This window comes from Triticum aestivum, chromosome 6A (genome assembly GCF_018294505.1).
Source record: "Triticum aestivum cultivar Chinese Spring chromosome 6A, IWGSC CS RefSeq v2.1, whole genome shotgun sequence".
In the NCBI taxonomy this organism is placed as follows: domain Eukaryota; kingdom Viridiplantae; phylum Streptophyta; class Magnoliopsida; order Poales; family Poaceae; genus Triticum; species Triticum aestivum.
The window spans coordinates 289,731,538-289,757,572 of NC_057809.1; the positions used below are offsets into that span (position 1 = coordinate 289,731,538).

Below are 26,035 nucleotides of genomic sequence, written 5' to 3' on the forward strand. Positions count from 1 at the left end.
GATTCAGATGATCTGTGGCATTAGCTACAAAAGGACAAAATACATCAGCAAAAAGCATGTTTACTTTAGAATATCGACGACACTACAGCTTCATTCCTTCTAATCCCAGAGAAGTAGAAGCTACACACTAAAATCTACAAATAACACATGCTCTCCTTTTTACCAATATATGATCAAAAATAATGTAATGGAACATTGATAATATACAAAACTACACCATTATATATCAATTACATCCGACACTAAAATAAACACAAACCATACCATGACAGTGCCAACACTTTAACATCGTGTAAATCATCTTTTTAGCTCAGCTCCAAATAGTACAGCAATCCACGAGGTCTCATGCATTTATGTTAAATACGTAACTACATGTATGGTGATCAGCACCTTTTTAGCTCGGTTCAAATGATACAGTCCGACAAGGTCATACTCTTATATTACCTCCGTCTCAAAAAATTTGCTTTAGATTTATCTAGATACGGATGTATCTAACATAAACGTGTCTAAATACATTCATATCTACACAAATCTAGGAAAGCTTTTTTTGGACGGAGGGAGTATTAAATACGTGATCACATCCATGGTGATCTGCACCAGATTGCACTTTGGGCATGAGAATCGCAATGGATTTCAACCACCGGAACACAAGAAGTGGCATCGAAGCAGTCAAAATAATAATCATCCAAGCATCCCATGCTAACCAAAATCATGTACTCCTACTTTACAGGGCCCTCTTCACAACCCTTGCTTGGTTAGATCCAACCACATACATTTGACGCTAAAGCCCATCTATGTTTAATAAGATGTCAACTTGCAAACTAAAAGCATCTGGCACAAAAAAATATTTCGTAAGAATCCCAATCTGGCACAAAAAACTTATAATTCAGCACATTAAATAGCAACTCAAGTGGACTTGAAAGTCAAACCAGCTATAAGTTCAGGAGATAACACTGGGGTGCCAAAAGGAGCAAACATTATCACACAAGCGCTGATCATAATTAAAGTTAAAGTTGTACAAGAGTCCCCAAGCTCTTTTTAAGCAAACAGCACCATCTATATTAGTTGGCAAAGAACCTGAAGCAATGAGCCCAGATGATGCTGACGATATAAACACTCAGGTAGAACACAAAAAAAGGGTATCAACAATCCTAAGTTTCCACATATTATGCACATAATAATATGGAAGGACAAACTTCTTGACTACTTACATGATAAGTGGTGTTGAATTCACATCATCACATCAACCACATATTCAACTAGTAGAGAGGACAGCTTAGAAACTTAAAATTTACATGTTGCCTTTGGATTATCAGCTGAAACCATACCCAGATGACCTGTAAGAGACAAAAAAGGAGATAGAAAAGAGTGAACCTAGTGCCATCACCAAAATAGGTTACAGAGACACTAAAAATATGAAATTGCTACAGCTAAGAAGAAAAGGTTTGAAAGCCAAAAGTAGGTTCCATGAGGGCATTATTATGCCATCATGCTTAAAACCTCGTAAATTCAATAAAAAGGAATATTTTCCAAATAAGAAAATTTCTAATGATAAAATGCCAGGGGCGTGTACATCAGCATTATTTACAAAACCACAAAATTGCTTCTATAGCCCAATTTATAAGCCTTTGTAAGATTATTTTTTTGAGAAAACGCATGAGCGTGCATTTGATTTCATTGAAAAGAGAGAGTTGTAGTTACATTCCTCCTAGGAGGCGGATACAGCTTTCGAATTAATGGACATCCCATGTCTGGGGGTAATGGCTCTGAGCCCTAGTGCGCCTGCGCTTGCCCAAAGGGAGGCCTCTTCCTTGATCTTCGTTAGCAGGGCGTTCACCGATGGGCACGCTCCGTTGAAGACGCAGTCATTGCGGTGCTTCCATATCATCCAGGGGACAAGGAGGGTCATGGTACCCAGGCCCTTGCGCATGGGCGTTGGGGCGGCGTGCCGATTGCCACCAGTCCAGGAGTGAGGGCTCGTTGTCTAGGGAGGCCCACGGTATCCCCTCTGTCCAGAATATAAGGTGTATTAGTTTTTTTGGAAGTCAAACATGTGCATGTTATATTGTAGATATTGATGTGTTATTCTATAATCTTGGTCAAACATGCATAACTTTAACTTGCACAAAAACTTATGCACCTTATATTCTAAAATGAAGGGAATACCAAATTTGTGATATATTTGTCATTAAGAATTGTTAATTAACTGAGAGAAATATTAAGGCACACCAAACACTTTCCCCGGCCATCAGGATTAACAGCACGGCAGTCCTAAGGCTTGTTTAGAAACAGCCATGTCTAATCACACCTCCTTTGGATGTCAATATTTGGGCTAGAAATCGATGAATTGGAATTGGCAGGAGCGAAAACCGCCGTTTGCATGTTTCCTGTCGACCACCGCCACCGTTAGTTCCTCTTTATCTCTGGTACACGTGAATCTCTCCCGGATTTCTGAATTTAGGGAAGGCTTAGTTTCAATGTCACTGATTCTTCGGCACCCAAACACTTCGACGCAATACCAACACCTTTCGAAATAAACCATGTTGTCATTTCCACAAAACCCAATTCAATTCGGACATCCAAACGGACCATTAATGAACTTAGCAGAACTACAACCTGACTCCCAGGTAATTCCAATGAGGAATAGGCCTCAAACACACATTTTCCCTCTAATTCTGAAAACCCTTTTTTCCTTTCCGCTTGACAATGTTGGTTCTGCGTGTCCGCCACACAGAGGAATGTTTCAGGAGGCATCTTCACTACCGACATTATATCATCAGTGGTGCTTGAAAGATTGCTCATGAGGAGTTTGGTGACAACTACTAGGATGCGACCAAACATGCGACAAGGGAAGAAGAATAAATATCACCAAGACACCAGCATAGTTGTCCATAACATAGAAACATGAAAGGTGTAAGAACATAACAGCAACAAAAGTAGTCTCACCAATGGTTACTAAATAGACCGGCATGAACATAGGAACTGACTGATCAGAGTGCTAAAGGTGGTTTGAAGGTCCTGAGTTGGGATCGACAAGCCATGGTGTTTTGGAGATTGATCCGTTCTTCCTTGGGGCACCAGCATGGCCAAATGATGTTGATTGCAGCAATTCCTTATCAGTGCTAGCACTCACCCTCTGCAACAATGTAAGAAAGAAGAAAATTTAGAACCAAACAGTATAAACCAAACTTCTACCAGAAATTTATGTCAATGCCCTTTGTCCCTACAGGAATTCTCATCTCTGGACCACCACTACCACACACTTCGATCTCCTCCACCAGTAAGCCTCCCTCCAGTTCCTCCTGTATACTTGATCCAATCGACATGAGCTATGATTCCCGTCTCATTTTGGGCTCCATCACTCGTAAAACCCCCGCCATGCCAAAGTTCACCACCACCACTACTTCTCCTTGCGCCGTCACCACTCCGACCACCACCGACCCAATATGATCCCTACCAGCGGATATGTATTGTCGTCCTCGTCCCATTTTTGGCCTCTCCCAACCCCAACGGCAATTGCTTCAACGGCAAGCACAAAATTCTCCATGCCTGCACTAATTCCTCTGTTCTCTCTCAGACTCCCCACACACAGTAACGGTTGAAAATCGATGGCAATGGCAAAAATATATAAATGATTGAGAGAAGAGTATCATTTGCATAAATCTATACCAATTTAAAAAGAACAAGTTGTGGAGATCCAACATATCTCATACGTTCAAACGCACCTATTCAATGGTCTATGTTTCCCCAGTGTTTACCACTAAACAAGGTTAGCAACCTCCCCTAATTGATAGTATACCTAATATCAATGTCAGCACCAACCAATTAATTTATATTACCTAATTTCAACGTGCAATTAAGATCTTGCCAAATGTTAGTGTAAATATTGCCAATTATTAGCGTGCATTGCACGTACACGATATTAATAAAACAACGGCATAATGAGAATTCGAGGACAGACTGTCATAAATTTCTCAATTTTAGTTTAGTAAACTACAATTCCTGTTTGTGAAACTTCATGAGAACTAAAAATTACTCTGACAAAAACTCTGTCGTGGATATTTCATCAGCATGAAACAGAAAAACATACCAATTTATCAGAATGTCGATTATTTGAACGGCTGTTCTCAGCAGTAGATCTTATTTGCATTCTGATTACTGGGCGTTGTTCTGCTTCAAGCTGACAAGAAGCTTCAGCTGCACGTAAACCACTAACTGAAAATTAAATGGAAACCATGATGTAGTTCCCAAACTACAAAAGGTGTCGAAGGGACAATACCAATATGATTCGAGAACCATATGTTGCAAGGTCAACAAATACACGTGATACTTCCAAGTTGCCAAAATATCAGGAAAACAAATCCCAATGTACATAGTGTGATAGCAATTACAAATTGTCATGACAAAAATGTCCATCTGTTTGCTGTGCAAAAATAGTTATTTTTTGTGTACACATATAGTTGCTATATTAGCCACTGATACCTTATGCATCACAATAGGCATATGTTAACTTCTTTACATACAATTGATACTCCATATTGTACATCCAAGATTTTTTTTTTTTTTGAAAAAACTATCAGTGAGCATTCTAAAAGTAAAATGGAAATTCCAACTGATCATAAAAGATAAATACCATAGTTCCAAAAATGTGTATGAACATGACCGAGAAGTATTTTGCAAGGCATTTGACCAGCCAATATTTTAGGACTTCTTAATCAAGCATATAACTCACTACGGCAAGGAAAATTGTAGTGCTTATACAACAAAATTTCTACCTTGGTGTTTGTCCATATTCTTTGCAACCGGCCTGCTACTTACACCAGGATCTTGCTGTAATTGGCAGGACAGAGGGAGAGAGAGAAATCAGTGAAGGCGCTAAAATAGGGTTCACAAACACTCCCTCTTATTTTGGAACAGAGGGTAGAAGGATTTTCTATCAATAATTACCACAGAACTCGTTTAAGGTTCGATGGTGTAAAGTTCCCAAAAATCATGAAACAAATACTCAACATCACACCTATAATATAAGATGATCCAATGGTGGGACTGGGAAAATACAACTTTATGTGCCTTGGGCGAAAAAAACTAATAGTTGAGTCAGTAGCGAGTTCAAATGTTTGCTATTTTTGCCAAGGGCACAAAAACTCATATTTTCCCAATCGGTTCGTTGGATTCTGTTATATCACTCGAGTGATGTTCCCGTATTTGTTTCATATTTTTTGAGAACTTTTAAACCATTCAAAACTCAACGAGCCTTAACAGGTTCCCCAGAAAGCATTGATACAGACAATTTTACCTAGTTTTGTACTCCCTCCATTCCATATTAGTTGTCGCTCAAATGGATGTATCTAACACTGAAATACGTCTAGATACATCCGTTTCAGCGACAACTACTCCCTCCGTTCCTAAATATTTGTCTTTCTAGAGATTTCAGTAAGTGACTACATACGGAGCAAAATGAGTGAATCTACACTCTAAAATATGTCTATATACATCCGTATGTGGTAGTCCATTTGAAATCTCTAAAAAGACAAATATTTAGGAACGGAGGGAGTACTATGGAACGGAGGGAGTAGTTTAAGATGCATTAGTTTCTAACAATATTTCATCGTCATAAAAGAAAAATGAAGCACATTATACCTGTTGAGCCTTCACCTTCTGGGTTTGCTTACACTTCAACAGCGTCCAGTCAAAGACATGATCGAATTGGTGCCCTGCGGCCGACAAAATAATTGAACAATCCTTGAACAATTGCATGCATATCGTAGAATATAATATAAAGATGACACAATAGTGCTCCTGAATGCTATACCTTCACGGTCCGACAGGTCTCTAAAGAGCCGTCGCAGAAAACCGTAGTCTGGCCGTTGATCAAATGTCAATGAATGGCAATAGTGGAAATAAGAAGCAAATTCCACAGGATGGGTTTTACACAAAACCTGTAACAAGAAAATCCATGAGAAGTCTCCAGCAATGGCTTTAAAAAGCAGAAAGACGTTTTACAAATCTAAAACATGTGAGCTTAAACAACCTCGATAGGTGTTGAAAGCTTCTTCTCACTTATTTTGTCATATTTCTGCTTCTTTGTGGCAGCTTTTAAACCCTGCCAAGGAAGACTGGAGAAAACATATACGAAGTTACAGAGATCATATATAAGGAAAAATCAGTAGTCGCTCTTCTCCTAATAACGACACGGATTGGGTGCGTGTTTGACAAAAGTACAGGAGGTATGTCAAAATAACGATCAAATAACAAAAATGGTAATACAGTGCATACGTACACACACGTGCGCGTGTGCACACACACACACATACATACAATACATACATGCATACAACCAGGTGTATTTACACCCATGTCTTTCATACATTTTAGGTAGAGGTACGCATAGTACAAGGGGAAGCCTTGGCACAGCGGTAAAGCTGTTACCTTGTTCGAGCCCTCAAAATAGCCACTTGGAGAATTGTAGGAAAGGGCTGCGTACAAAAGACCCGAAGTGGTCGGACCCTTCCCTGGACCCTGCTCAAGCGGGAGCTATGGGCACTGGGCTGCCCTTTTTTTATATGTACGCATAGTATGTGGCATACAAGAACACTTTTGGTAGTATATATACAACTTTTTAGGTAGTATATGTACCATTTCTTTAGTACTAGCACAAATGCCCGTGCGTTGCAACGGGAGAGAAAATTGATGCATGGCTTGTGCTCGTGCGTTTCAACAAGAGAGAAAACTGGGCTATAATTAAATTGAGAATCATATATGCAAACATAAAACATATGTTTCATATGAAGAAAACACCGGTTCATGAAAATGTACACCAGCGCAGTACAATAATATCAAAATGGTTTATCAAGAATTCAAAACAACGTACTATGATAAAATAGTGGAATCCTAGAATCCCAATGCGTTTAGAACTGCTGGTGGTGCCGCAATTAGCATCTCTTAGCAATTTTTCCATCGAGACACTTTTTTTCATCACTTATGATCTGTTGGAGGTGTATTTTAGCCTCAAGTGAGGAAAGAATGCAGTTTCTTAGCCCAGCTATGCTTTTAGGGCTGCCGTTGAAGATATAACCAATTTTAGGGCCATGCTTATAACATTATCTTAGGCCTCGTCTCTTTAGGTATTTTATTATTGTACCTATCCATGCAGGCATGCAACACAAAGTATGTTGAATATAATTTAAGGCATCGTGCAACATGCATTCCTTTGATTACGATGAATCCGCTTAATTTGGCCACACCATGCCAAAAAGTGCTTGCAGCTACCGGGCTCCATGGCTCTTGATATTTGAAATTTCCGAAGAACATACTTCGGTTGCTAAAAAAATCTTAAATCAAATACGTGAATACAAACACACATTCCTAAGGCCCGGTACAAATCTGAAAAAGAAATACTTTTTATTTTGAGAAATACAAAAAAGAGAAATTTCTGACAAAAATGGCACCTCTTTTCTCTTATACATTGTCAGAAATTTGTTTTTATTTCTATAGCCCAAAACAAAGCGAGATTTATACCAAAACTTGCCACGGGCATTGGGAATGTGTATATGTACCCTCAGGAAAAATTTCATATTTTTTTAAACCTCCAAAACACGAATTTCAAAATGTTTAAATATATAGAGCAATGGCCTTCTTCCTACCGTGCACTCTTCTTCATAATTCTTCCTAGTTCCCTATATGGACGAATCCATTTAATTTGCCTGCACCGTGCGACAGCCTTCCTAATTGCTTTAATCATGGGTGAATGCCTTAATTTATGGATGCCATATCTTAAAAAATAAAATCGGACGCCATATGCAGGAGTCTTCCTTCCTTTTCTTCATATTTCTCGTGGGTTGGCCCACTTAACCCCTAAGGCCCAGCGCCCCCACTACTCACTCTAACCCTAGCCCGATCCCCCAGCCTCCCGATCCCATCTCCTCCTAGCGCCATCACAAACGGAGGGGCAGTGCCCAACACGCCTCGATCCCGCTCGCCGCCACCCTCGGGAGTTCGTCACTCCGGCGAGGCCGCCACCCCTCCGACCTCCACCATCATCCGTTCGCTGCCTCCTTTCTTCCATGCTCGTCCTCTTCTCGTTCTTCGCCCGGACGCGCACCTCCTGCTGCCTCTGCCCATCATCCGTTCGCTGCCTCCTTTCTTCCATGCTCGTCCTCTTCTCGTTCTTCGCCCGGACGCGCACCTCCTGCTGCCTCTGCCCATGGGGCCGCTGCACGGCTCGGCCCCGTCCGACATCACCCCTCCGACCTCCACCATCATCCATTCGCTGCCTCCTTTCTTCCATGCTCATCCTCTTCTCGTTCTTCGCCGTTCTTCGCCCGGACGCGCACCTCCTGCTGCCTCTGCCCATGGGGCTGCTGCACGGCTCGGCCCCGTCCGACATCACACCAGCGCCCTGTCCGTCTCTTTTCGTCAGACATGAACTCGGCTGCACCTCGACACCCGCCTCTTGCTGTGTCACGCGACCACCATGGCCAATTTCTGCTCGCCCAAGCACCACGTTGGCTTGATCTGGATCACGGGTTGAATAATAAAAATGCAAGGACCTTTTTGTAAAAACGGAACGTTTTCTCACGTACTAACTTAAAATAGAACTGCGGGTTGATTACTCAAAATCACAGGGACCTTTATGTAAAAACGCCACGATGGTGAACCCGAGAGACTCAACCCGTGCTTTATTATTAGGGAGAGATTCTTTAGTATATACTGTTGTATACATACAAATATGCAGGTATTTCCAACATATACCAAAATTATGGACTCACTTCCAATTTTTTTCATGTAGCTTGCTTTGGAAATCTAAGATATAACATACTCAAAATGGTAAGGCAACTCCAACGCCATGCATCAAAGTGCCCGTAAACGTCCGGGACGCGGTCCTAACACTATAGGCCATCCAACATCGTGCACCAAACGTCTGAAATCCCACAAACCGAAAGCAAAGCTGGGGAAGGTTTGCGGGCGTCCGGACCTCCACCACGTAGGCCTCTGACACCCCCGGCCCACACAAAACCCTCTCTCTCTCTCGTTCTGCTCCAACCGCCACTATGCTCTTCGCGCCACATTCATGCCAGTCCATAGCGGACATGACCTGTCACTGCCACATGTCAATCACTCCATGTGCGCTCACTCTCCTCACCACGTTAATGTCGGTTCAAAGCGGACATGACCAGGCATGACAACAGGACGGCATCCTACCGCATTCAAGTTGGTCGTCCGCCTACCCAGCATTGACACCGGCGTGGCAAACAAGAAACCAACTCCAGGCGAACGCATTCAAGCCGCCGCTCTGTCGGCCACAACACAAACTGCATCACGTCCAAGCCCCATCGCCGCCGTCTGAGCCGCCGAAACACCGCCTCTTCCCTTCTTCCTTCTTCGACCTTCGCGAGCAATGGCCGGGACCCGGCGTGTGTGGTGTAAGACACTCTCGACGCAGCGCCGTGACAAAATCAAAACCGAGATGGACGCATGGCGTCCTTAGCGCGCGGCCAACATTATGGCGGGAGAGCCTTCGAGCTCTCCTGAGGAGCTCGGATGAGGACACGGCGATGAAGGAGGCAAAGGAGGAGCAGTCGCCCGCGCCGGTAGCTGGGTTAACCATGGAGCAAGCGGAGGAGCACTGCAGTCGCGTCATGGCAGAGCCAATGGAGCAGGCGCCGCCGATGTCCGCATTCCGGATGCTGCAGGAGGAGCGGTACAACCTGCTGCTCCTCTCAAAGCACCAGTTGGCGGCAAGATTGAGGGCGAGCAGGTGTCCAATCAGTTGTCGCAACCATGGTCGTGAAGGATCCAGGCTTCGTGGACATGCAACGAGTGGTTCTCAAATCCATGTGCAGCGCCTACACCATCTGACACGAGCGGTGGCACCTCCGCGTCATGGAGGCAGAGCGCGACCGCCTCTTCAACCAGATCGCAGCGGAGGCGGCACAGGCAGTGGCAGACGCGACCGATACCAACATCAGCAGCTCCACGTCGTTCGCGCCGCGCCGCACCGCAACAACCGCGAGGCCGGACCGTCTGGCTCAATGATCAATCTCACCTCTACCGGCGACATGGAAGGCCGGGCGGACTCTAGCAAAGAGTAGTGCGTGGGACACCTGCCCACGGCCGACAAAGAGTAGACTAGGGTCAGATCCTTTTGCTATGTAAAAGAATCCAACTATTAAATGAAAACTAGTGTCCGCTATTTTATTTGGTGCGCCAGGTTGGATGGTCATCCCCTATCCGCTGTTTACGGACGTTTGGTGTGTCCGTTTTGGTGCACGGCATTCAAGTTACCCTTTTTTGCAGGAAATTGTGAGAGCTTTATTCAAACACAAAAGCATTCAAGTTGCCCTTAAGTAGTATATATATACTACCACATGGTAGTATATGAGACATGGGTGCAACCACACCCGGTAGTAGGATGTATTTTTGGCAAACACATACGGTCGTTGGTTTTGGTGTTGCAAGGGGCTACGGTGACTCAACCACAAAATGACATAGTCCTAATAGATGAATTCAGTTTTAAAAATAATAGATTGAACAAAGAACTCGGTACCAAATATATTAAACTATCTTAATTTTGTGTTCGAATTTATCTTTTATTTGTTTGGCATCCTGGCATTACATATGTGGTCTTGGTATGTTTAAATCAACATCAAAACAAACCGATAATGATGACAACACAGGGATCAGATGTAGATAGGCCTACATTGCTACTTAATAGCAACACATGGTTCACAATAATGAACATGAATGCATTCCAGATGTATAGGCCTACATTGCTACGTAACACAAAGATTTCAATAACGAAAATGGCTACAATTGCAGATATCTTTTACTCGGTGATGTACATATAATTTGTCCACAGAACAATCATACCTTCCCCTTAGAAAATACAAGAGAACATATCCAATGGACTCCAGATCATCCCTTCGGCTTTGCTCTGGTATGTGGTAACAACACTAATTTAGTGATACATGTCAAAAGATAGCAACAAAAAACATTTATGGTAGTGTCCCAGCAAAATAATGAGGCCAGCATTCAGGCATCTAAATTAGTAGTATATACAGAAATAAAAGGCCATAGTGCTCACCAATCCCAAGATGAGTGTTGCAGCTTGCATAGCGAGCTGTGCCAGTCAAATTTTTATTTTCTCTGAAAAATGTGAGTATGTTACGAATACTCAGACAACACATGGAATACCACAAAAAAATGAGAAGATCAAATAAACAAGAAAAGCAAATGCATGATAGTTCTACATGTATTTTGGTTCTAAATTATTACTAATTCACCTATAGGGTATATGGCGATTCGTGGTTGAGTCACGGTATCTCTTGGCAAGTCCGAAGTCAATGATGTAGACCTAGGAGTTGGACCATAAGTTAAACATAATGAATATATATGGCATAACTATCAGCGGCCAGCTTGTACAGACCTGGTTAGCTTTCCGACCAAGGCCCATAAGAAAGTTGTCGGGCTTGATGTCCCTGTGCAAGTACCCCTTAGAATGCAAAAACTCTATTCTTGTTATCTACAGTGGTAAATAAGTAATCAGCCATAGCCAAAGAACTATGACAAAATCAAATCCAGACAACATATACAAACTCCACTTCAAAAATCAGTGTATGAATATATAGAACGTAAAGCAAAAAATAGTTGCAATCAAGCATGGTTTCAACATGAAAAAAAAAGGCGGAGCAATAAAACATAACCATGAAAGAAAAATTGCAAGATAACCAAATGTTTGTTGAGGTAAACTGTACACCTGATCTCGAAGTAGACTAACAACTTGTTTCAAAAAAGCGATGCCTAGCCTTTATCTTTTGTTGCAGATTTTCATCTTAAGTATGAGCTACAGATAAGAGCACTATAAACAAGTCACAGACAGAACTCAGCAGAAAAAATTGAAAACAATCACAGCTGCAACACCGACTAACCACTAGGAAAAAGAACAAAGAGAAGAAAGCTGTGTATGAGCTACAGAGTAAAACCCTTATCAACAAGTCAGAGACAGAACACAATAGAAGAATTCGAAAACAATCACAATGTATCACCGATTCACCACTAGGAAACAGAAAAAAAGACATGAAGACTGTTTTTTCTTATTACCATCTGATCTGCCAACATCAAAACTGTCTTCAGTGAGAATCTCCGGCCACAATAAACAAACAGATCCTCAAGGCTTGGCCCAAGCAAATCAATAACAAGAACATTTTCTTCGCCATCAATGCCACACCATTTTATGTTTGCAATACCAGCTACAGCAATCCACGAGTACCAGAAGTTACCACCTTAGCTACGGTTCAGCAGTCGATGCAATAAGAAAATAATCACGGTTTAAACACATACTCCCTCCCTGAAGAGCATTATACAGTTTGGCCTCGTATAACAATTGGGGATGGTTGGTTTTGCTGTTTTCCTGAACAAAGCAATGAACATAAATCAGAAGACAGTGGGACTGCAAAAACCAAATAAATGCTATTGAACTTTTTTATCAACATAAAATGGGAGTCTTTTATCAATGCAAATCGCTTCAAGTTATAAAATGTTACAAAATTATTTCATTGCTTGCTTCTATATCTAACTTCTAGTATAGAATTATGAAGAAATTATTGTGTTTAGGATCAAGCCAGAAATAAAAGTGGGAAAAAACAAGATATGGAGCAGGCAAACCCAAGAGTGTCCATGTTAGAACAAGTTCTCTCACCAGGATACACTCACTGTTCCTCTCATACACACATGCACACATGGAACTAGTATGAAGCTCTGTAGGATTATATCATTAGCAACAAGCTTATATAGCAAAGGATGGCATGCATCAATATTTATAGCCTGAACAAACCGATCTTACTACCATCTACTGACTTAATAGCTAAGCCAGGACAGATCTTTTATTGGTTTCTGGGTCCTACTGCCATCTATCTACCTCAAAGTCAAATCAGATTTTGCTTCTCACTTCTGCCTGTTGCACTGGATGGATGTCTGTATTTCTAGCTGCTGCTCCTTGCTGACATGAAAACCTCATGCATAGCTAGCTAATTTTGCATGCCATACAGCATCCAGATAACTGATCATGACAAGATTAATACTAACAGTTAATTATGTGACTTCAGAATGGCCTTGGGAATAAGATAGACGTATTTTACTCAAAATAGAACCTATGACACAACAATACATTGCAGAGAACATGAACAGAACATGAGATACGCCACTATTCATTTGAGAAAACATGAAAAAAAAAGATGAGAGATTTGCCACTACTTATTAGAGAAAACATGAACAGAAGATGAGAGATACACCACTACCTGAACCCAGACAACAACTCAAAATCACACCAGACCATGAGCATGTTTGTTCTATAAAAGGTGCTTTGGGCGTGTTTGGTTCCCTGTGTTGCGTCTGGCTCACACCCACCATGCAAAATACAGTTTGTTTCGTAGGCTGCACGTATACCTGGGCCTGGCCCAATTGATGCAAAAAGGGTCTCCGAGCCAGGCTGAGCGGAAACGCAAGTTTTGGTCGTTTCCCGGATCCAGGCTCGCGTTTGCATCCGCGCATGCAGCGAGACTCGTCTCGCAATCTCGCCCCCCACGCGATTTGTCCGCCACTCTTCCACAGCCCCCCTCTCTTCTGCGATGCCGCTAGATCCGCCGCACCATTGCCTCTGCCCTTGACGCCGGCATGGCTCCTCACCACCGAGGTAGAGCTTCTCCTCCTTCCCTCCCTTTCCCTCCTGTTCCCGTGCTTCTCCTCCCCCCTCCCTCTCCCTCGTGCCCCCATCTATGTCTTCTCTATCCAGCCCCCATCCACCGGAGCAAGGCCTGCTTCGGCCACCCCATCCACCGGAGCAGGGTGGGTGTGAGCCAGAGGTGCCAGGACGTCTGTCGTGCTGCATCAAATAAGAAGCAGCAACAGGTTGTGTCGCAGCCATGAAGAAGCTTGTGTCCAGTCCAAGAAGCAGCAGGAGCGGAGCTGACGTGCCCATCCAAGAAAGAAGCAGCCAACGAGGCTCCACCGGACCTAGATAATATAACCGTTTGAGGAATTTTTGATAAATAAATTGAAACTTGAGTTTTGGTTCAGATTTCAGATAAGATTTATTTTGAGGAATTTCTAATGCAGTCTACCAAACAACATCTCTCATGCACGCATACCGTACATTTCACCAAACACTCATCTCAGCTCATCCTTGCATCATCTCAACCAGGCTAGACTCAGCCAGGATCCTCCATGCGATGCAGGCTATAGCCACCCGGGCAACCAAACACGCCCTTTATGCGCCACTACTTATTCGAGAAAACATGAACAGAAGATGAGAGATACACCACTACCTGAACCCAGACAACAACTCAAAATCACACCAAACATGAGCATGTTTGTTCTATAAAAGGTGCTCTATGCGGTACCTAGCCACTGGACAGGAGGGAACTGCCACAACTTTGGTTGTGCGCCCTCCACTGGAGCCTAGCCCAGTGCACGTAAAGCAGAGGAAGAGGCAGCAACAATAATAGAAACCAAGCAGAGAAACTTGTGAATTGGGAGTGAACCTTAAATATAAGCAGATGATATGGCCCGTCCAGCTCAGGAAAAAAATATAAGGACAGCAAGTGTATTATCATGATCTAGAGCTGTTTCATCACATGTAAAGGCCAATTTGTGCTTATTAACGGAACATTTATATGTTGGTTGCTGTATTAAATGATCCCTGCCCCTGACAGTAACACAACACTTTCCTCTTTTATGCTGTTATTATAGTTCAAAGCAACGCAGTATCTGCATAATCACTGAATAGACCACTATGGCGGGAACAGTTAGTTCGAACCATAACACCATTCCCATTTCAAAATATTACTGTGTACTTGTGTTGCAGAAGCATCAAGCAAGTCACAAAACAGCGCACCCTTCCTTCTAGGCAGAAACAACCCATAACCATGTGAATCCATGAAGTAACTGAAATAGATGTGTAATAAGTGCTACTTAACCCAAAAAAAAACTTGAACGTTCTGTATACAAAGCATATAAAAATAAACACAAGGAACTATCTCCAAAAAGAAAACCAACCAGCAAGGAACAAGTTCTAAGTTTCTAACCCGTCAATCTTAGCATAAACTTGAACTGAAAATTAACACTCCTATATCAGGGCATTTCTAACATGCACAGCAATGCGCCGGTTAAAATATATATCTGAGGAGCCCAACGGCTACATCTTCACGCAACTAGTGGCAATAGACGCCGCATAATCCAAACGGATTGAAGAAAATACAAAGCAAGCGAGGGAGGAGGAGCTCACGATCTTGACGGCTACAATCTCGTACGTGTCGACATGCGTGGCTGCAGACAGGAGCGAGATGACACCAAACCCCATCAGATCCATGAATTAATCCAACCACGGAGAAGGAAATCGAAGGATAAGGAATCAAGATCGAACCGAGATATATCTCCCCGAAGGAGCCGCTCCCGATCTTGCGGCCCAGCTTGTACTTGCTACCGACGATCCGATCCATGCTCGCTCGGGGACGCGTAGGCTAGGAAGCTAGGGTTTGGAGTTAGGGTGGTAGGAGGGGGGCAAAGAAGCGGCTGAAGCTTCTATAAGGTCAGACAGGGTTAGGCCACCTCTTAGGGCATGTATAATGGTGCTATCTTAGGAGTGCCACGTAGGATAAATGATGAGGTGGAGGAGAGAGAACTCATAAGAAAAGGTTTGTCTTCTCTTATTTAAGATAAGACAAGAGATGATTTCTTAGCACAATTTGTCTCATCATATTTTAAGGAATCGCTGGTTATTGAAGATAAGGCTAAGATATAACCCATTGTAGACATATTTTTTTATCATCTCTAAATTACATGCAAGACTTAAGATAAAATTGTCTTATCAACCATTGTACATGCCCTTACCGGCTGGAGTTCTTTTTGGCCGCAGCTTAAAACAACTCCAACAGTTCCGCTGTTCAGGGTAAGTTGAAGAAAAGAATCAACTTAAAAAAATCCGGTAAATTAGTCTCAATCTCTTTTCTCATGTTTACCAGAAATATCTTTCACATAACAGGCTAGAAAGGGTAACTTCAATTGGCCGATCCAAACGAAGAAAATCATTTGGGTCGTACCAGACGGGACGAACCCTTTACTTCGCTATGTCATTTCTATCAATAATGATAATTTGGCACATTTTCATCAAACGTAGCAAATATATTTATCTAAAAAAATCTAGCATTTTTTTCCATTTAAACAAATAAAGAGGCTGCCCAACTCGCGTCCAAGAGGCTCCCTCGATTTGAAGCTTCGTTGGCCGTTTGATCTGGGTGAAATTGTTCTTCAACTTCATCTCGTTCGTTCGATCTTCGTTGTTATTTTTCTTCACCGCGTGGTTGTTTTCAGGACCAATGGCCGATGGGCTCGTGCCTTGTGTACAGTAGATGATACTCCGCACATTGTTGCGGGAATATTTGCAATACATTTCGATAATATGTGTTTTTTATGGAACGTGAATAGTGATACTACGTAAACTAAAATTGCAAATCCATACGCTTTATTGTGTTTGATTAATGTATTGTAAAATATCTAATATATGTGTTGCATGTTGAGGTGGACATTTTCATGTGCATGAATGCATGTTGTGGTGGGCCTTTTGCCATGCATGTTGCTTGATGATATGGCATGCTTGCATGTTGAGAGAAATATGTTAGTGGGGGCTAGCTATTTAGATATAGAAGATTGGGTGGGTGAAACATCCGCGGGTGCGAGGAAGTCTATCCTCGGGCGCCGCGGGTCTTGCGGCCGGCGTGGGCATGCACAGCTGCCCATTGGGCACTACCCCCACAAACCCTAGCCCCAGTCGTCTTTTTCCTTCCCGATCTCTCTCTTGCTCGTTGTCACCCTTGTTGTCGGTGTGCCGAGGAACCACCATGGTTGCGCCGCTAGAGGAAGCCGCCATCTGCGGTGTTGTTCCACTGCCTTGGAGTCGCGTCACGCTCGCTGGCTAACCTCCAAGCAGGAAGCCTGCAGGGAGCACACCAATGTGCGCATGCCCGAGGCTTGCTTGGAGAGCCGTCGACAAGCCGGCGGGAGGAGCTACGGGTTGGTCCCCCGTCGCCGGTCGTGCCGTCATGCCAGTTGCCGTCAACCATGGCGTCGAGCAAGAGCATCGGTTATGCCATCATGCCTGTCATCAGCGACCGTGGCGTCTGCAAGAGCGTCGGTCGTGCCGTCATGGGAGGAGGCTCATCATGAAGAGCCGCAGCAGGTGCCACAACGTCAAAAACGCTGCAGACTCGAGGAGGTGAGGATGGAACTACCTCTTCCCCATGTGAGCTCCCTTTTCTAGCTCCCTGCTTCACCTCTCCTCCTGCTCCCTCTCCCCCCTGCCCTCCTCTGTTAGGTGCTTCATCATCTTTTCCCTTCAGAGAGATGATGAGGTCTAGCTAGGTATCTAGTAGGGGTTTTTTTTATTTCTTTCTGTCTACCTGATGCTCACATCTAGCTAGGGTTCTATAGAGGAAAATTTTATTGTTTTGTTGATTTGGTTGCGTACCTCGCATAAGTTCCTCGAAAGGGGATTCTGTCTGTTCCTGTTTAGGAGATGCGCTAGGATATAGCTAGATCACTAGAAGGCTTTTTGTTGTCTTTTAGGTTGTTTGGTACCTCGCTTTTTCCTCATCGAGAAGGGGCGGGTTTGTCCTGGAGCTACTTTCTTTATAGATGAGGCTTTTGTTCGTTTGCTTGATGTGTTACACTCCTTTCGGTTGTAGGATTTTCAGGATGGACCTTCCCATCGATTGTTAATGGATAGATTTAACATATCTCATGAAAATCTAGGTATGAGTTTTTTGCAATGGTTGTTCTCGCATATTTGTGCGTTGTAGCATATTTAGTGACAAAAACATATGTTAGTTTTTTTCGAACCGAAGACCGTAGAATAATAGTTCTACGGTAATTTTCATTCAAATTAAAGTAAAGTTATGTACGTCAAAAAGAAAACAAAATAACCACTAGGGCCACCTAACCAATACCTGAAGGAAATATGCCCTAGAGGCAATAATAAAGTTGTTATTTATATTTCCTTATATCATGATAAATGTTATTATTCATGCTAGAATTGTATTAACCGGGAACTTAGTACATGTGTGAATACATAGACAAATAGAGTGTCACTAGTATGCCTCTACTTGACTAGCTCGTTAATCAAAAAAATGGTTAAGTTTCCTAGCCATAGACATGAGTTGTCATTTGATGAACGGGATCACATCATTAGAGAATGATGTCATTGACTTGACCCATCTGTTAGCTTAGCACTATGATTGCTTAATTTATTACTATTGCTTTCTCCATAACTTATACATGTTCCTATGACTATGGGATTATGCAACTTCCGAATACCGAAGGAACACTTAGTGTGTTATCAAACGTCACAACATAACTGGGTGATTATAAAGATGCTCTACAGGTGTCTCCGATGGTGTTTGTTGAGTTGGCATATATCGAGATTAGGATTTATCACTCCGATTGTCAGAGAGGTATCTCTGGGCCCTCTCGGTAATGCACATCACTATAAGCCTTGCAAGCAATGTGACTAATGAGTTAGTTGCATGATGTTGCATTACGGAACGAGTAAATAGACTTGCAGGTAACGAGATTGAACTAGGTATGATGATACCGATGATCGAATCTCGGGCAAGTAACATACCAATGACGAAGGGAACAAACGTATGTTGTTATGCGGTTTGACCGATAAAGATCTTCGTAGAATACGTAGGAACCAATATGAGCATCTAGGTTCTGCTATTCGTTATCGATCGGAGATGAGTCTCGGTCATGTCTATATAGTTCTCGAACCCGTAGGGTCCGCACGCTTAACGTTTGATGATGATACGTATTATGAGTTATGTGATTTGATGTACCGAAGATAGTTCGGAGTCCCGGATGTGACCATGGACATAATGAGGAGTCTCGAAATGGTCGATATATAAAGATTGATATATTGGAGGGCTATGTTTGGACACCAGAAAGGTTTCGGATAGGTTCGGGCATTTTCTGGAGTACAGGGAGGTTACTAGAACCCCCCGGGGAGTTAATGGGCCTTAATGGGCCATGGTGGGAGAGAGGAGGAGGCGGCCAAGTGGGAGGCGCATGCCCCCCAAGCCCAATCCGAATTGGGAGGGGCCGGCCCCCCTTTCCTTCTCTCCCTCTCCATCTTCCTTCTTCTCCTACTCCAACTAGGGAAAGGGGAAAACCTACTCCTACTAGGAGTAGGAATCCCTCCCTTGGGGCGCGCCATAGGAGGCCGACCCTCCCCTTCTCCACTCCTTTATATACGGGGGAGGGGGCACCCCATAGACACACAAGTTGATCTCTTAGCCGTGTGCGGTGCCCCCCTCCACAGATTTTCACCTCGGTCATATTGTCGTAGTGCTTAGGCGAAGCCCTACATCGGTAACTTCATCATCACCGTCAATACGCCATCGTGCTGACGAAACTCTCCCTCGGCCTCAGCTGGATCTAGAGTTCGAGGGACATCAACGAGCTGAACGCGTGCAGATCGCGGAGGTGTCGTGCGTTTGGTACTTGGTCGGTTGGATCGCGAAGACGTTCGACTACATCAACTGCGTTACTTAACACTTCCACTTTCAGTATACGAGGGTACATAGGCACACTCTCCCCTCTCGTTGCTATGCATCCCTAGATAAATCTTGTGTGATCGTAGGAATTTTTTTTGAAATACCGCGTTACCCAACAGTGGCATCCGAGCCAGGTCTATGCGTAGATGTTATATGCACGAGTAGAACACAAAGGAGTTGTGGGCGTGGGTATATACATATTTCTTGCCGTCACTAGTTGTTTCTTGATTCGGCGGTATTGTTGGATAAAGCGGCCCAGACCGACATTACATGATCACGTTCATGAGACTAGTTCTACCGACGTGCTTTGCACATAGGTGGCTGGCGAGTGTCAGTTTCTCCAACTTTAGTTGAATCAGATTCAATGAACAGGGTTCTTTCTGAAGATCAAAACGCAATCACTATACCGTGTTGTGTTTTTGATGCGTAGGTAAGAACGGTTCTTGCTAAGCCCGTAGCAGCCACGTAAAACTTGCAACAACAAAGTAGAGGACGTCTAACTTGTTTTCGCAGGGCATGTTGTGATGTGATATGGTCAAGACGTGATTATATAAATTATTGTATGAGATGATCATGTTTTGTAACACAGTTATTGGCAACTAGCAGGAGCCATATGGTTGTTGCTTTATTGTATGAAATGCAATCGCCATGTAATTGATTTACTTTATCACTAAGCGGTAGCGATAGTCGTAGAAGCAATAGTTGGCGAGACGACAACGATGCTACGATGGAGATCAAGGTGTCAAGCCAGTGACGATGGTGATCATGACGGTGCTTTGGAGTGTAACATCCTCGATGCGACTATATCTCCCACGTGTCGAGGCACAACTTAGAGGCATAATCGCATTGAAGGCATATGTCGCAAGTTAGGCAATCTTCACAACAACTCATGTAATATGATAATAAAAGGGGAGATAACATAGTTGGCTTACACTCGCCACGTCAATCAAGTACATAAATAACATTACATCATCCAAACACTCATGGCCCGACTACGGCGCCAAAATAAAAGAGAACCCAACATGCGACACGGTCCCGTTCACCCCCAACTGGGCACCACTACTGATCATCGAGAAAGGAAACATAGTAACGTTGAGAGTCTTCGTCGAACTCCCACTTGAGCTCATACGCGTCTCCTGGAGCGGAATCATCAGGCCCTACATCTGGTGTAATAGTAATCTGTGAGCCACAGGGACTCAACAATCTCGCACCCTCGCGATCAAGACTATTTAAGCTTATAGGTAAGGCAAGGTAAATATATGTGGAGCTGTAGCAAGCGACTAGCAAGTATGGTGGCTAACTTATTCGCAAAAGAGAGCGAGAAGAGGAGGCAAAGCGCGAGCGAGAAACTAGAGAGCAACCTGCGCAAACATTACTCCAACACCATGTCCGCTTCTCGGACTCCGTCGAGAAGAGGCCATCACGGTAACACACTTAGTTGAATCATTTTAATTAAGTTAAGGTTCAAGTTATCTACAAACGGACATTAACAAATTCTCATCTGCCCATAACCGCGAGCACGGCTTTCGAAAGTTCAATCCCTGCAGGGGAGTCCCAACTTAGCCCATGACAAGCTCTCACGGTCAACGAAGGAATAGACCTCCTCCCAAGATGTTCCGATCAGACTCGGTATCTCGGTAATTCAAGACACTTCGACAGGTTAAAACAAGACCAGCAACACCGCCCGAATGTGCCAAAAAATCCCGATAGGAGCTGCACATATCTCGTTCTCAGGGCACACTCAGATAGGTCAAGCTACGAGTAAAACCAACCCTCAAGTTTCCCCGAGGTGGCCCCGCAGGCTGCCCCGTTCGGACCAACACTCAAAGGGAGCACTGGCCGAGGGAGGGTTTAAAATAAGATGACCCTTGGGCTCCGGTAACCCAAGGGAAACAAGGCTAGGTGGCGAATGGTAAAACCAAGGTTGGGCATTGCTGGAAAAGCTTTAATCAAGGCGAACTATCAAGGGGTTCCCATTATAACCCAACCGCGTAAGGAACGCAAAATCCGGGAACATAACACCGATATGACGGAAACTAGGGCGGCAAGAGTGGAACAAAACACTAGGCGAGAGGCTGAGCCTTCCACCCTTTACCAAGTATATAGATGCATTAAGATAGCGAGATAATATAATGATATCCCAACAAGTAAATAAATGATGTTCCAACAAGGAACGACCTCCAATCTTCACCTGCAACTAGCAACGCTATAAGAGGGGCTGAGCAAAGCGGTAACATAGCCAATCAACGGTTTGCTAGGACAATGGTGGGTTAGAGGTTTGACATGGAAATTTGGGAGGCTTGAAAGCAAGTGGTACGCATCGTAGCAATGGCATAGCAAAAGAGCGAGCAAACTAGCATAGCAAAGATAGTAGTGATTTCGAGGGTATGATCATCTTGCCTGTACAGTTATCAGAATTGACTGGATCCTTAAAAGCAAACTCAACGGGCTCCTCGTTAGCGAACTCATCTCCCGGATCTACCCAAACAAGACAAACAAGCAACAAGGACACAATCAACCACGTGCAAACTCAAACAACACAATGCAAAGATGATATGCTATGCGGGATGCGATGCGGGATGCAAAATGCAAGATATGACAGGAAATGCATGAATCTGGCCTCAACTTGGAAAACCAAGTGTGCCACTGGAAAGATGAGACGAAATCGCTTGAAAATGATATAAAGAACGCCGGAATCGGAGTTACAGTTTGGAAATGGCAAGCGATTCAAAAATGGCACCGGTCTGCGATTTACAGCAAGTAGCCAACTAAATGCAATGATATGAACATGCTACAGCACCCAAACATGACAACAAAATACATGGCAGGGATGCATACAAGATTCTTAACAAAATTCTAGCACTGAGCTACGGCCAATTCATCCATTAACAGGTTCAAACAAGTATGGCAAAAATGCATATGGCAAACATATCTCAGACTTAGTGAAATTAACACTTGTCTGGAATTTCAGATCAGGTAGCCCTCTTCGGAGCAACAAAACTACATGCTACAGGATCTGAACATGGAAAAGTAAACCATGGCATGGAGCTACTCAAGGAGCTTAACAAAAGTCCCTTAGTGACCTTGAGCCAAAAGGGATCAGAAAATACAATTGCAAGCACATGAACATAGCAAAAACATAATCAGTTTTCAGACTTAGTGAAAACTGACACCTGCTGAAATATAACTCAAGTAGGCATGTTTACGAGCTCGATGCACTCACTACGGTGCAAGTCATGGCAAGACAAGAATACAACCATCAAGAAGGCACAAAATTCAAGCTAGACATGGCAAGAACAATAGCATAGCATGCACGGATCAACTACAACACCACCGGCAAAATTGCAAACAAGTTGACAATCTGCCCAGATTCACAAAGTAGCAAAAGTAGAGCTTGATTGACTCAAGTTAGGGTGCTCCATAATTGCAAACAAAGACATGGATGGGTAGAGCACTACAATATTAACAAAACACCCGTACTGATCATCCCCAAAAGAGGCACGGATCACTAGGAAACAACATGAACATATGGCAACATGAGATAACAGATCAAGGACTTAGTGAAATTACTAAGTCCCTGAAAACAGACTTAGCAAGTGCACCACTTTGCAAGCTTGCACAAGTCACCACACACATCACAAAAATACATGGGTTGCACCTCTGGAAAGATGACAAAACCCTTAACAAAACATATGTAGAGCATCAGGGCATATCATGCACACATTAATCATGGCAAAAATGACAAAAGTGCTAAACGGAGTAGCAGATCCGACAATTAACTCAAGTAGCCCTCTTCTAACAGCATTTCGGGCATCAAAATGAACTCAAATGAAAATGATGCAATGGAAGGAAATGATGTACTCTCTGAGATGAACATTTTGATATGCTATATGCATGAATCGGAGCTACGGATGCAAAGTTACGGGGCCACGAACAGAGGCGCTTGGATCTGCAAATTTCGGGAGTTAGAGAAAAAAACGACCTAGGGTTTCCAGATCTGGATCAGGCGAAACACTGTAGCGGCGGCGCGGGCACTGTTCACCAGAGACGGGCGGGGCGGCGGCCGGAGGGGGAGATGGCCAGGGCTGGCGATGGTGAAGGCGGTGGTGGCGGCTCGGGCCGGCCGCGGTGGTGGCGGCGACGACCGCGGTGGCGGCGGCGGCTCGGGCCGGCCGTGGTGGCTGGGCGGCGAAGGCGCGGCGGGGCGGCGTTGCTCGTTGTCGGCGTGGAGAGGCGGCGGCGTGCGGCGGCTCGGGCGGCGGCCACCGAAGCGGGGCGGCGCGGCAGGGCGGCGAGAGGCGGAGCGGGGCGGCACGGGAAGCAGGCCGCGGGGGCCGGCCGTGGGCTCCCGGGCGACGCGGTGGGAGGCGGCGGCGGGTGCCACGTGGCAACACAGGAGAGGACGGCGGCGGTGTCCGGCGCGCGGATGGACGTGTCCGGCGCGCGGAGATGATTTTTAGGGTTTCGGAGGTAGGAGGAGATCCGAAAATCGGGGGGTGTTTAAATAGGCATAGAGGGAGCTAGGAGAGTCCAAATGAGGTGCGGTTTTCGGCCACGCGATCGTGATCGAACGCTCTAGATGATGGAGCAGAGTTTGGTGGGTTTTGGGCCAAATTGGAGGGGTGTCGGGCTGCAACACACACGAGGCCTTTTCGGTCCCTCGGTTAACCGTTGGAGTAGCAAACGAAGTCCAAATGATACGAAACTTGACAGGCGGTCTACCGGTAGTAAACCAAAGCCGCTTGGCAAGTCTCGGTCCAATCCGGAAATGTTTAATCCCCACACACGAAAGAAAGCTAGAAATGACCACCGGAGAAGAACGAAGCGCCGGAATGCAAAACGGACAACGGGGAAAATGCTCGAATGCATGAGACGAACAAGTATGCAAATGCAATGCACATGATGACATGATATCAGATGCATGACAATGATAACAACACACGGAGACAAAGACCCGAACCCGAGAATATAAATTAACTTAACGCCGGAAACGGCAAGAGTTGGAGTACAAATTGGGAAAGTTACATCCGGGGTGTTACAACACTCCACCACTACGAAAGGATCTCGTCCCGAGATCTAGGACTGAAAGAACGCCGAGTACTCAGAATGGAGGTGATCCTCGCGTTCCCAGGTAGCTTCATGGTCGGAATGGTGTGACCACTTGACTTTGAGAAATTTGATTGACTTGTTGCGAGTCTTGCGTTCAGTCTCTTCAAGAATAGCAACTGGGTGCTCACGATAAGAGAGATCTTCTTGGAGCTCAATGTCCTCGAAGTTGACTGTGCGGTCAGGAGTCTTGAAGCACTTTCGAAGCTGAGAGACATGAAACACATCATGAACATTTGCAAAGTTTGAAGGAAGCTCGAGTTGATAGGCGAGGTCGCCTCTCTTGCTGACAATCTTGAAAGGTCCCACTATCTAGGGGCAAGCTTCCCTTTGATACCGAAGCGACGAGTACCTTTCATAGAAGAGACACGGAGGTAAACATGATCTCCGATCTCGAAAGCCAAATCACGGTGCTTACTATCATAGTAGCTCTTCTGGCGGGATTGGGCTGCTTTGAGGTTATCACGAATGACTTTGCACATTTCTTCTGCTTATGTGATTAAGTCATTACCCAAAAGCTGACGTTCACCGGTTTCAGACCAGTTGAGAGGGGTACGGCACTTCCTGCCATACAGAATTTCAAATGGGGCCTTGCCCGAACTTGCTTGAAAACTGTTGTGTAGGAGAATTCAGCATAGGGAAGACAATCCTCCCACTTCATGCCGAAGGAGATCACACAAGCCCTGAGCATATCTTCAAGAATCTAGTTGACACGCTCGACTTGACCGCTAGTTTGAGGATGGAAAGCTGTGTTGAAGCGGATGTTGGTGCCCATGGCCTTTTGAAAAGAATCCCAAAACTTGGATGTAAAGATGCTGCCGAAGAGACCACTTGAGGAATACCGTGCAGAGAGACAATTCGAGAGGTATAGAGTTCCGCCAATTGAGCTGCAGTGATCGACTCTTTAATAGGCAGAAAATGAGCCACCTTGGTGAGTTATCAATGACAACGAATATAGCATCATTGCCACGCTTGGACTTTGGAAACCCAGTCACGAAGTCCATTTCAATGTGGTCAAACATCCATTCTGGAATGGCAAGAGGTTGGAGGAGACCTACTGGCCTTTGGTGTTCTGCCTTCACTCTTCTGCAGACATTACATTCATTCACGAATTGAGCAATCTCGCGCTTCATTCGAGTCCACCAATAAGCTTGCTTGAGGTCCTGATACATCTTCGTGCTCCCAGGGTGGATGGAGAGGAGAGAATTGTGAGCCTCGTTCAAGATCACTTTACGGAGGTCACCTTTGGGTACAACAATACGATCCTCGAAGAAGAGAGTGTCCTTGTCATCAAGGCGGTAGCACTTGTACTTGGACTGACTCTTGGC

General features: G+C 44.3%; 1 protein-coding gene across 7 annotated transcripts; it reads right to left on the minus strand.

The window, feature by feature from the left end:
- Window positions 1–358: 358 nt before the first annotated feature.
- On the minus strand, window positions 359–15,601 carry LOC123127448 (casein kinase 1-like protein 3). Of its 7 annotated transcripts, XM_044547161.1 has the most exons (16): window positions 15,419–15,601; window positions 15,281–15,321; window positions 12,340–12,409; window positions 12,100–12,248; window positions 11,426–11,521; window positions 11,283–11,353; window positions 11,084–11,145; window positions 10,870–10,933; window positions 6,032–6,116; window positions 5,813–5,939; window positions 5,641–5,714; window positions 4,776–4,830; window positions 4,091–4,215; window positions 2,947–3,136; window positions 1,212–1,337; window positions 359–831 (listed from the first exon to the last, which is right to left on the minus strand). In XM_044547161.1, the coding sequence occupies exons 1-14, from the start codon at window positions 15,492–15,494 to the stop codon at window positions 2,999–3,001; spliced, it is 1,233 nt and encodes a 410-aa protein (XP_044403096.1). In that variant the 5' UTR covers window positions 15,495–15,601; the 3' UTR covers window positions 359–831; window positions 1,212–1,337; window positions 2,947–2,998. The 7 variants fall into 7 exon arrangements, with proteins under 7 accessions (XP_044403096.1, XP_044403100.1, XP_044403095.1 ...); XM_044547165.1 differs by lacking the exon at window positions 359–831 and having other exon boundaries at window positions 967–1,337; window positions 4,091–4,197; XM_044547160.1 differs by lacking the exon at window positions 359–831 and having other exon boundaries at window positions 967–1,337.
- Window positions 15,602–26,035: the final 10,434 nt, after the last annotated feature.

Bases quoted from the DNA above. Each gene is read 5' to 3' on its own strand.
- LOC123127448 (XM_044547161.1), bottom strand. From the start codon at position 15,494: ATGGATCGGATCGTCGGTAGCAAGTACAAGCTGGGCCGCAAGATCGGG. The intron at 4,831-5,640 runs GTATAATGTGCT...TGCCAATTACAG, and splicing joins AGAAGGTGAAGGCTCAACAG to CAAGATCCTGGTGTAAGTAG. The intron at 3,137-4,090 runs GTATGTTTTTCT...ACATTGTTGCAG, and splicing joins ATCGACATTCTGATAAATTG to AGGGTGAGTGCTAGCACTGA.